We start from the raw sequence: 12,445 nt of genomic DNA, 5'->3' as shown, positions 1-12,445 counted from the left end.
GCCACCATCTTTAAAATTTAATGTAACAGAAAACATCAAGAGACTTTGTGAAAACAATGATGACTTTGAATTACCTGATGATATTTGTGATTCATAATTTTAAATAAAAACATAATGTGATCAATTTTTTTTTATTTAAGTTTGCTATATTACAACAATGTACCATTGACAACATCCATTATATAACATATTATTTTTGTTTAAAAAATTGCTAACCATTGTTATAACTGTATCTTTAGTCAAAATGAAAATAAATGTCTGATGAAATGAGCGTGTGTTCTCCTGAAACGTCACAACAAAAAACTGTTTTCTTATGCTTGTAATAACCGTAAACTACAGGAAAATAATTCTACAGTGCAAGCAATGCGTACATACAAGAAAAACTAGTTTATGCAAGCTTAATAAAACCATTACTGAAACACTGCAGTAAACCGGTTGTAATACTATTGTGTATTTCTGTAATTAGAGCACTATAATTGGGTTCTGCCTATTGGGCTCTATAAATAAATAAATTAACAAACCAGTTTAGAAGTAGAAAGATCCTTTGTCTAATTGTTTTGACACCTTGCACAGTAGCTGAAGTCTACTATCTTAGACATTAATAGATTGGTTTTACTTTTAGTGAATCATGTTAAACTATGAAACTTTTCTCCTTTTTTTTTCAGATTATTGTTGATGATTGTATAAAAATTCTTAATCAGTATATTAAGGAAGGCCGGACCTTTGATTATGTTTTTGCTGATTTGACAGACATTCCTTTATCACCAACACCTCAGGGAGAAGTGTGGAACTTCATACGGTTGATTCTAGATACCTCAATGCAAGTTTTGAAGCCGACTGGAAAATACATGACTCATGTATGTATATGAGCTTAGATGTTTTTTATTATAGGGCATATTGAATGATATGACATACAGTTTATATTTTAGCAGAAAGTTATTTTCATTGCAATGTTGTTCTGTGTGAAACTGCATAGGAATTACAGATGAGATGTATGATGTGACAAACTATCTTGGCCAGGATTCGAACCTGGGGCCTTCGATACTGCAAAGCTCTATTCTGACTATGCCATCATCAAGGTCGGAAGAAATGTTCTAGTGGCCATAATCAGACCTCAGATTTTTAGGTTCTAAAAAGTATGCTTTTAGGTTCCTAGAATAGGCTCTAAAAATCTTAAAATAAAATAGGTTCTAAAAATCTTAAATTATACTTGAAAATTTGTGAGGTAGGTTCCAGAAAACCTAAAATTATTCAAAATTACTGAAAAATATTGATTAGGTACAATAGTTAAAAATAACATTTCAAAAGAACTGTTAAGAAATTTTAATAGATGTAACATAACAAATATTAATATTTACCTGAATTTTCATTTGTATACATAATTTTCAAAGTTATCCACAAATTATTGTAATACAGGGTGGGACTGACAGTTTTTAGAAGTTTGTGGTTTTAATATGGATAGAAGTAGATAAAAAGAAAAGCAAGCAGTTTGAAGATAAACTCACCAAGTTTTGTTGGTGGCAGTTACAACTCTGCACAGCTCAATTTAGCTCCACATGAGCTCCTTTTGTGATACGGAGTATGTCCAACCTGAATTCAATTTCTCTCCACGTATTCTGTAGCATCAGAGGCGTGATAGAAGCAATCACATTCCTAATTCAGTCCTGCTGTTCTTGTACAGATGCAAATGTAATTGTTTATGTACCACATCGTGCACAGTTGACCTGTGAGTTCCCAGTTGGCTGCTCGCTGTCCGTATTAACTTAACGCAGACTACGTGTGAAACAAAATCTTATCGACTCCGGATGTTCGTCTGACACTTGCGGTTTACCACCACTGTGAGGTTTCATCACACTCCCTGTAGATAAAACTTGTTCCTTCCATGCCTTGATGGTGTTATGTAATGGAGGATCCTTCTGGTAAACAGGCAAAAGTTTCGTTGCACTTGCACAACGCTATTTGTGTCTGCATACCACGACACGCATTGCGCTCTTTCACGTACCGACGCCATTTTGGTTTTGGTGATACCAGCGCGGACACCGCTAGTCGTACAAGTATGAACAATTGCGAAACGAAACTCGCAAATGTATACTTCCTTTGCAGTCAATTGTTAATAACAAGCTCGGTTTGCAAAACAAGTTATAACTGTTTAAAAACTGTCAGTCCGTTTCCGGACACCCCGTACTATAATTGTGCTGTTAGCAAACGTTATTTGTTTATATGAAAAATGAATTATATATGTATAATTTGCTGCACAATAACAGGGTGGCTACTCACTGGGAATTCCTTGAATTCCAGGAATTACATGTGTATTATTGGCTCCGGGAATTATGCGTGAATTTTTCTCCATACATGGGAAAAATTGCAACTTCTATTGATCCTAATCCCATTGAATTTGTACATATTTTTAAATGCTGAGGCAAGTTTTTTACGAGGAAGGAAAAGAAAGCTGCATTGAAAATGAAACAGAATTCTCTCGATATGTTTATTTTCTTATTTTCCTTTGCAGAACAATCTATCTGACACGTAGAAGATTATTGCAAAATAAAATGTACTGAAGTTGATTAGGTGAATCTGAGTTTGAAATTCTATTACAATTAACAATTATGCATTCTTAGATTAGTGTATCCCATAACATTTGTGATGTGTTTGTAGATGTATTTCGAGTCTAAGTATGTGAAATGGCAAATGTAAACTCCACACCTTAAATTAAATATTTTAAATATATATGTATACCGTTTAATTGAATTGAATTAGAAATTTTGGATGCATTGGAATCATACGGACCCTTTATGTTGTTAATATATTTGTTGTGTTACTGTGTGTGGGTGGTGAGAGATGGTGATACAAAAGGTTGAAATATGAAAAACATCTGCTTGTATCTGCCATCACGATTAAATAACAATAAATATTTTTCATGTTATCCACAGTGAAACTTTGCCGTTTGTCTATAAGGATCATCTTAATGCTGAGAATGATCAGAAGCATTGTCAGTGGCACAAATTTGATTTTTTTTGCCATTTGAAGTTTGTACTTTGGACTTTGCAGGTAGCAGTGGTGCCAGACCTTTTGTTTAGAACTTTGAAAAAATATCATGGACTTGGCAGGAGGTAAATCGACAGACAGCATGTTTCAATCACGTTATTCATTGAATTTTTTTGATCACCAAACAGAGCAAATTCTTCTGTATGATGTAAAAATTTTGCAAAACCTAAAAGAAAATATAAATACTTAAAAAAAGGTTTGATTTAGGCACATAAATCTAAAATAGGTCCTAACAAGCAAAATAGGTTATTTAGAGCACTATAAAACTTCATCAGTTGTTGCTTTTTTTAGTGAAACGCAGACGTAACTTGTTATTTCTTATTTACCTGCAAAGGAAAAAATAGGTTAAAAACCTAAAATCCGAGGTCTACTCATAATCAAGGAATCTTGGGAGTCGGTGCTGTGATTCTGATCCCAATTTAAACTGTAGGTCCAGTACTGAATAGCCTTTTTCCTGGAACAGATCTTTGAGTCCCAAGGCCTGCCCAGCAGCTTTGCATTGGGTGAAGTATCATCAGTACCGAGCTCCATTGCCACTGGGAGAGCTGCTACTATTTCCTTCACAAGTGTCCTCATAATGCTGGGTCAGCACCAAAATTTTGGGCTCTCACTGGGAAGTGAACCTAAGATTCTTGCTCTAAAACAGTTTTACTCTTTTCGAGAATCTCCAATAACCATTCAGCTGTGAGATACCTCATCAGAAAGAAGCACAATGATTACCAGTCAGTATATTCTCTAAGGTATGCAAAATATCAGAATATGAATTAACATTTAGACTTCAACCCATTTTCTGCAATATTAGCCTCATTGCTGAGGCTATTTCAGCATGAGATTTGAATTTACAACTACCACAACTAATTTTATATCTTGTAAACTAGTTATAGTGGAATCAACTGATACCTAATTTATTTGGTATAGATCAGGGTATAATTAATGACACATATGTGTTAAGTAGTTTTAAGGCACTGCTAGTCTTTATGGGTGGAAAGACTACTGACATATCAATTTGTATTGGGTTGGTGCGAATGAAATGTCCGGCCCAGGTGCGTCATTGCCAAAGGCCAAAAAATCAAAACTACAATACCTGGTTAATCAAAATAGTCGCCGTCTGCAGCCACACACTTTTGTCATCGCTCAGCCAACAATTGGATTCCATGATGAAAGAAGTCTGGAGTCTGCGACGCAAAGAACTCGTCAACGGCATGTTACACCGCCCGATCATCAGCGAAGGTCTTCCCTGTCAGGAAGTGATCGAGATGCCGGAAGAGATGGTAGTCAGTGGGAGAGAGGTTGAGAGAATATACTGGCTGAGGAAGGGTTTCATATTGTAACTCATGGAGAGTCTGCACCGTCCTTTGCGCAACATGTGGGCGAGCATTGTCGTGCAACATGAGGACACCATGTCTGTGGACCATTTCTGGATGCTTGCGACAAAGTTTGCGGTGCATTTCATGGAGTTCAGCACTATAACGATCTGCATTGATGGTTTCACCTTGCCTGAGAAGGACATGATGGATCACACCCACCATAGACCACCATACCAGCAACAACACCTTCCTTGGATGGATAGGTGGTTTCGGAAACCGCCCTGGACGTTGATCACGATCCAACCATTATCCTGATCGTTTACGATTGTCATAGCAGATCCATGTTTCATCTGAAGTGACAATCCGATGCAGGAAACCATCCCAGTTATTCCTTACTCTCAGAGAACTGCACACCTCCAGACGGCGAGTCTTGTTGACCGGTGTCACATCATGTGGTACCCATGAGTCCAACTTTTTCGCTTTACCGATCGCACGGAGCCGCCGAACGACAGTGGTATGGTGTATGCCTACCTCGTCTGCAATGGCACGAACACTTTTCCGAGGGTCCGCTTCCACGGCGTTCCTGAGGAGCTCATCCGAACATGATGTTGGTCGATGGCCACGGGGTTCATTTTGCAATGCTGTGTCACCGGAACGAAATTTGACAAACCAGCGGTGAATGGTCCGTTCATTTACCATGCCTGGCCCAAATGCACTGTTAGTATTTTTGGCCGCTTGCTGAGCAGAATGTCCCAGTTTGAATTCGTAAAGACAAATCACTCGCAATTGTGTGTTCTCCATGGTGCACTTTCAGACGACCCTGTTCAGCAACACACTGCCTCCTGACTGTCTGGGTGCTCCAGCCTCTTTGCTGGACGTATACAGAGTTTATGACGTTAGACCCGTGACCTCAGTCAGTCCCTGTGTTGTGTTGTTGAGGTGAGTTTCCCACCAGATGTCAAAGCGGACATTTCATTCGCACCAACCCAATATATACTTCACTCATACAAAGAGATACACACTTGTTCTTACTTTCCAAGAGAAAAAAAATTCTTGAATAAATGAAAAATTAAAATTACAACATATTTCATACAGAGCAAAACAATGTATGTGAAACTAATGATAGCGGTGGTACGAATAATACTCGTTTTGTGAAAAATCAATGTTTAAAGTCCACCATGCTCAGGTAGGCTAATTAGGACTGGACCTATAGGTTAAAGTGGGATCTGAACAACTGCAGTGTATCTCAACCTCTATTACAGATTGTTTATAAATATATATCGGATGGCTAAAGTTACTATTAATATGTGTATTACTGTGCTGATATGCCTATTGGCCATAACTAATAAGAGCACTCATTCACCTGTCCCATCTCTATTATTGTTATTATTATTATTATTATTATTATTATTATCATTATTATTATTATTAAAGAAGGTGATAATTTGGGTAGGAGAGGAAATGGAGGAGACCATTGTAAAGTAAAGTAAAAGAAATGTACTGTGTATTGAGTACAGTGGGAAAATAATTCTGGAGAACTGAGTAAAATCATAATGAAAATACATTGTTTTGGAAAAGTCTTGCAGGATTCTAAAAATATATAACTTTTAAAGTAATGGGTTTATTACAACAAAATATTGTTTGTTACACAAATGAAATGTTTGATGTGGTTTGATACATCGCCAGATCTCCAGCTGGGCATCATTCACGTCCAGGCCTCCCCAATGGCATTGTGTAACGACGTCACCTTGTAATCACGGGGTCCCTGGTTTGATACCTGCTGGAGGCACATAGCACAGTGGTTCAGATCCCACTTTAAACTGTAGGTCCAATCCCTATTAGCCTTCCTGTGCATAAAGAGGACTTAAAAAACAAGTCAGTCAATCAAACCATTCACGTCCAAACACTTGCAATCTTCGTTTGAATCTGAGAATTGCGTTCTGATGTTGCTTGTCCAGAATGTTGTGAATCACATCACATATCTTGAACTTCAAGTCGTCAAGATCTGTGGGTTTCTTTGCATACTCCTGGGTCTTGACGTTCCGAAAGTCAGTAATCACACCAAAACACAAGATTTTAACTCTGCAAGCCATAACACGGAGTGAGCTTTTTCCTGCATCAACATTATCTTGGAATCATATGATAACCTGCACACACGTCATTCAGCAGTGTGGGCAGAACAAAATTTTAAATTTTCCAAATTTTCATAGTTATAAATCTATTACTTTAAAGTTACAGCTTTTCAGAATTCTGCAGGACTTTTAAGACAATTTGTACTTTTAGTCTTATGCTGAAAGGAGGGAGATTATGTGAGAACTAAGTGTAAAGTTTCAAAGATGGGCAGTTGAGTTTCAGAGTTGGTTAAGAATGTTTACAGATCAAAACACTGGTTCCAATGTACCAATTTTGGCTCATATACGAGAGCCAATGGATTGAATTTTTTACTTACGAAATACATTAGGCAGGGTCCAGGTTGAAATGGTCTTTTTCGAAGTAGTCCCCATTGAGTTGTATACACTTGGCCCAACATGTCTGCCAGTCCTGGAAGACGTGCTGGAACCAGTCTTTTGACATCACCTTCAGAACCACCTCCTCCTCCTCCTTCAGATCGGCCTTTGTTGAGTCAAAATGCTCGCCACGCAGCTCCGATTTCAAATGAGGGAACAAAAAAAGGGTCACATGGTGCAAGATCCAGGCTGTATGGAGGGTGCAGGACACATTCAATGTTTTGTTGAGCCAGATATTGGGCAACCACGTTGTAAATGTGAGGGCGTGCTTTATCCTGGTGTAGGCGCCAACCAGATGGATGCAGCTCAGGGAATTTTCGACAGATGTGTTCAGCCAGGGTCTTAAAAACTGTCATGTAATACTGCCCAGTAATCGTGTTATGTGGGGCACTTCATGTTAGTAGACCATTCCATGGTAGTTGAAGAAGGAAATCACCATTGCCTTATTTGCCGACGGAACAGCTTTGGCTTTCTTTGGTGTCGGGGAACTGGGTGATTTCCAAACTACTCGCCTGTTTGCTTTCAGGATCGTAGTGGTGAAGCCAAATCTTGTCACCAGTTATGATGGAATTCAGGTATACCTCGCCATGCTCCGCTACCAGATGCTGAAGCTCCCAACACACCTCCACTCTCACCTGCTTCTGTTCAGGCGTTAGCAATCTCGGCACCCATCTCACACATACTCGTCTTATGTGCAAGCGATCGTGCAGAATGGTGAATGGACTACCATGGGAAATGTGTAACACGTTCACTAGTTCATCTATTGTTATTCGGCGATCTTCCAAAACAATGACTGCAGCTGTGTTAACCATGATCTTGTTCATTGCGGTGGCTGGAGCACCCGGACCCCCCTGCTTTGTGGTGGAAACACGGCCCTCCTTAAACTGTTTGAACCACTGAAATGTGGTTGATTGTGGAAGGACATCTTTGCCATATGCATGCTGCAACATTTTTCATATGCTTTCGTGGCAGATTTCTGCAGACAGACGCAAAATTTCAAAGCTGCATACTGATCCTCACGGACCGACTCTATTTTCCGTATGCGACTTCTGACCATTCGTGGTTTGTTTGCACAATGTTGCCAGATGCATGTGCATACGTGCTTGCATTTTTATCTGCCGATTCCTCGAGACACGTTCTTCTCGCGCAAATTTGTTTCACCGCTGCATCTTCACTGTGTGATATATAAAAAAAATCATTCTCACTCTTTTTGACTAGCCCTCATACATTGGAGTAGCACCTGCTCATTTTCATTAATACATAATACATACATAATAGCCATTATTGAAATCTCATGCAGAGTGTTAGGCTATTTCAATTGCAACACCACCATGTTTATTGTGTACTTCTGTCTCCACAGGGAAATGGGACATCTTCACCAGCAGCACTGGCTATGTATGAGGAACAGTTGAAGAAGTTGAAGGTTCCAGTTGAATTCTCTCGTAATAATGCTTTCGTTCCATCATTTATGGAGGATTGGATATTCTACCAAGTGTGGAAGAAGCCCAACTAGTCCCTTGTGTCTAGTCTATATTGTTTTCAAAAGAATTTCGTAACCATTTTGATGCATGACATGAAGAAAGTACAATAAATGAATTTTGCTGATCAGGTAGACCAGATCAGAATAGAATAATGCTTGAGGAGTGAATTTCTTCAAGCATGTAAATGATAAGTGATATTCATTGGGTAGTGTTAGAAAGAAATCATGGTTGTCTAATATGTAATTGTGTACGCTTAAGGGTGGTAGGGAACATGTTGAATTAAGATTCCATCAGTCACTTGTTTATGTAAGTCAAGCTCAAGTATTTTCTGGAGAAAGTTCACATATGAAGAAGAAAGAAAGTATTGAAATCGCTATTGCTCTAAAACTATCTTTGTACTTCTCTGCTATACTTACAAGTCACTTGGTCACATTGTTATTTTTAGTCATTGAAATGCTCAATTTTGTTTGAGGAGAGTGTGGGGGTGTTCTCTACTTGTAGGGTTTCAAAACCTTTAGATGTCCTACAAATGCATTTCTTCCTATGTGGAGAGGTCATTCAGATTCTCCCGCACCCCTTGGTATTCAGCATAATAATTGCATTAAATCCATTTTATCATTTGGCCATTTTGAAAGCTCCTCTGTTGTAGTAGATATTTTCACAAAGAGACTAAACTGCTGAATATCCATGAACTTACATATCAATATTATCTTTCATTGGAATCCCCCAACTGATGAATATAGCTCCTATCTTGCATTTTGTAGACCAGTGTATTGTTGTCCAAAGATGAAAAGCTAGTTGAAATGTATGTTTGCGACTTCAGCATGTATGGGAAGTATTATTTGATGTTTTTATGTGTATATATGTAAAACAGTGGAATATAAGTAAATATTTTTGTTAGTATCAAAAGGAAACTCTTAATTTTTTTATGTAGTTCTATACTTCAAGTTAATGGTTACAAGTGATAAAAGTAAGATTTAGTGTGTTTAGTATGTGTATTTACTTTCTAAGTGTCTTAGAAAGAATGACTTGGGTAAAAATACTTCCTCAAGCAAGGTGACTTTTTTTCCTACATCTTCCAGAACTCATTACATGAATATTTTTAAGAAAGTTCCCAGTTACATTAAAAACTTGCAGCATTTTGATTGGGATTTAATAATTTGATAGTACATATTCTTCCATGTATTCAATTTCATTTGTATATTTTCCTGTTCTCTCAAACAACTAGTCTACTTTCTGTTTGAAGTTGTAACAAGTCATTTTATGTTTATCATATTTCAAAGCCTTTGGAGCTATTGTGTATTAGATGTGTACAAACATGTAAAGTGAGTAGAGCAGGTTAATGTTCAAATTTTGGGAATCTGTGCTAAACTCTTACACTATCATGCCTGGTAAAAAGGTAATATGGGAATTGAAAACAGCTGTGATATGTAAATATATGTGGAAGTATGAAGTAGTGATTATATGCAATGCTCATTTTACCAAAATTTGAAGACTTTAAATGCAGAAACTGTTTTGAAGAATGAAGAAGTATAAATGTGAATTAGATTGGAATTTGCTGTTATGAATAGTCATAAAATTTAATGGTTTTTATACCATTTGTAACATTTTGAAGTATCTGCAGAATCTCGTATAAGAGAACTGTAGTTAGTGAGGTACAGTGCAAATATGTTTGAAGTTGTTTTTTTTTTTGGGGGGGGGGGGGTGACAGCTTAATTGTATGTCACATATTTTTCTCGTGTTCAAGTGAAATATTTGAATTTTGCAATTTTTTCAAGGAATTCATGATAAGCAAAGTGTACTTTTCCATTTATAGAGGACAAATTCTGTGGATTCAACACTCAGAAAATCTTAGTAATATTGAATGTGTTCTTGTGTGACATTGTTGTTTCAATATTTACACAGTTTTGTTTAGCATAACATTATAAAAAGTTTTAGGTGGCATATGCAGTAAAGAGTAAGTTTCAGGTAAAGATTGCCATTTTGATCCTGAATGCATGTTTTTAGGAAGCTAGATTTGTATAGAAGTTATTGCATCTAGTTCAATAAAAATATTAGCAAGAGGCGCAGGTCATGCCTGATAGCTTACATATATACAGTATAACTTCGATATTGCACTTTTCAGGGGACCAGGAACTTAAAATGTGGGAAAATGTAAAATCGGGGAACATTTTATAGCATTTAGCTCTATTGGGACTGTGAAGATTGAATGTATAATGCGGGAAAAGGTAAAACTGGGGAACATAAAATCAGGGTTCCACTGTATATTGAACAAAATGCCATATTTTGTAAACATTGATTTCATTATTGTTCTTTTGTAATGTATGCAGTAGTGAATAAATTTATCAGTATAATTTGTCTAGGCACAGTTATATTGTGAATGATTTCAACACAGGTTGTTTGTCTTTTTTTTGACATCCATTGTATAAAGAAAGTACAGTTTGATTATTTTTATAGTTCTGCTTACTTGTGTATTTAGATATTATACATTTTTTTTTTTAAGGTAAGCTCTTATTGTAACAGTCTATATGAATTTCCAAAAGTATAGCTTATTATGTAGGATATGATGATAGTGTGTTCCTGAGTATTACAGTGAACGAAAATCCATGATAAAAGATTTCCTTGTTTTTGATATTACAGAATATGTATGTTCCTAGTTGCCATATTAGAATTTTACTTTATAAGAAAATTGTTAATGATTATGTGCTATGTACAGAATGATAAATTTCATTCTGTATGTTAAATGGGTTATGATAATAAAAATGAAAGAAAAAAATATATTTTTCTTTTCAGTCACACATGCTGAACAAAACAGTACATTTGAAAGGGGTTACTTTTTCAAAGAGAACTTGAAGTTCGAGAAACATCTCAGTATCATAATCAGGTTGAAGAAAGATGGCCTCATTATTAAGTTAAACAGCAGCAATCAGTTTTCCAGGTTATAGCACTATTCTGGTTTCAGTAATTCATTTTCACATATTACATGCAGCAGATTCTAATTAACATTTTGAAGAAAAACATAATCCATTTCTTACCTTTGTGAAGTGTTCAGCCAGGATAATGCACTGGTAAAAATTATGTCAATTGCATGGACAGAGCAGGCCAAGAAAGGCACAGGCTTCATTAATGAAACGACTGTACCATGTCCTAATACCATCCTTAGAGATAATTGTGACATTTACATCACAGTAATTGTACCGGGTGTTTCAACAGAAACTCTGTGATTTCAAATGACCCTAAAACAATATTTAGTATATTCACAGTAATAATTTGTATATGTTATGATTGACAAAAGTCTAAAATTTAATTTAATTTATTTTTCTATCTTTGTTTGTCAGGTGTTTGTAGTACAGTAGTACAGTAATGGAGGACAGGAGACTTTCACTCCAGCAGTAGATTCAGTGGGTGACCTGGTTTATTGAGTCACGCTCTCTTGTTTCTGTCCAACGATGTTTCCGGCTGGAGAATACGTGTCCTGGTCTTCGTCGGAAACGTTGTCCAATTCGTCAGAAATGCTTCCAGCAAGACAGAGCTAGGACGCATACAGCTAAACCTGTCCTGACCTTCCTTCACTCAAAATTCAACAATCGTGTGATTTCAAATCGCTACACACATTTCTTTCAAAATGACTTGGAGTGGCCTCCAACTAACCCTGATTTAAACCCATGTGACTATTTCTTGTGGGGTTTTCTAAAGCAGGAAGCTTCCAAACGAGGACCGCAATCACTAGATGATTTGAAAGCAAACATCGAACAGTGTACTGCACAAGTTAGTCGTGCAACCCTTTCTCAGGTATACGACATCATGTGCAACCGGCCGAGAAAAGTGATAAATCGCCAAGGTGGACATTTCGAATATGTTTTTCATTAAACTTTTGGGTTTTCTCTATCAGATTATGTATTTTTTCCTTTTGTGTAGTTCAGTGGCGTGGCGTGACTTTTTCAAAAGTGTTACCGGTCATCAGACGTTATCATCTCCACCCCCAAAAATAAACATGCTTTTGATCTGGATTTTTGTCCATTTCGTTCTTTTTTTTTTTTTTTTTGCAATCCGCTCAGTGATTTAATTAGCCACAATCATTCCTAGAAACAACTACCACTTGTGA

General features: G+C 36.9%; 1 protein-coding gene across 4 annotated transcripts in view; it reads left to right on the top strand.

Moving 5' to 3' along the window:
* Positions 1-11,083, top strand: part of Sms (spermine synthase) — a 79,229-nt gene extending 68,146 nt beyond the window's left edge. For all 4 annotated transcript variants that reach the window (XM_083112146.1, XM_083112145.1, XM_083112148.1 and 1 more), the window contains exons 8-9: positions 666-857; positions 8,220-11,083. In XM_083112146.1, the coding sequence (XP_082968272.1) occupies positions 666-857; positions 8,220-8,372 (345 nt within the window). In that variant the 3' untranslated portion in view covers positions 8,373-11,083. The remainder of the gene's footprint in view (positions 1-665; positions 858-8,219) is intronic.
* Positions 11,084-12,445: the final 1,362 nt, after the last annotated feature.

The sequence above is a fragment of the Lepisma saccharinum genome, chromosome 1, assembly GCF_977018435.1.
Source record: "Lepisma saccharinum chromosome 1, izLepSacc3.1, whole genome shotgun sequence".
NCBI lineage: Eukaryota > Metazoa > Arthropoda > Insecta > Zygentoma > Lepismatidae > Lepisma > Lepisma saccharinum.
Note: the sequence above shows the minus strand (reverse complement) of the source record. Positions and strands in the feature narration are given on the sequence as shown.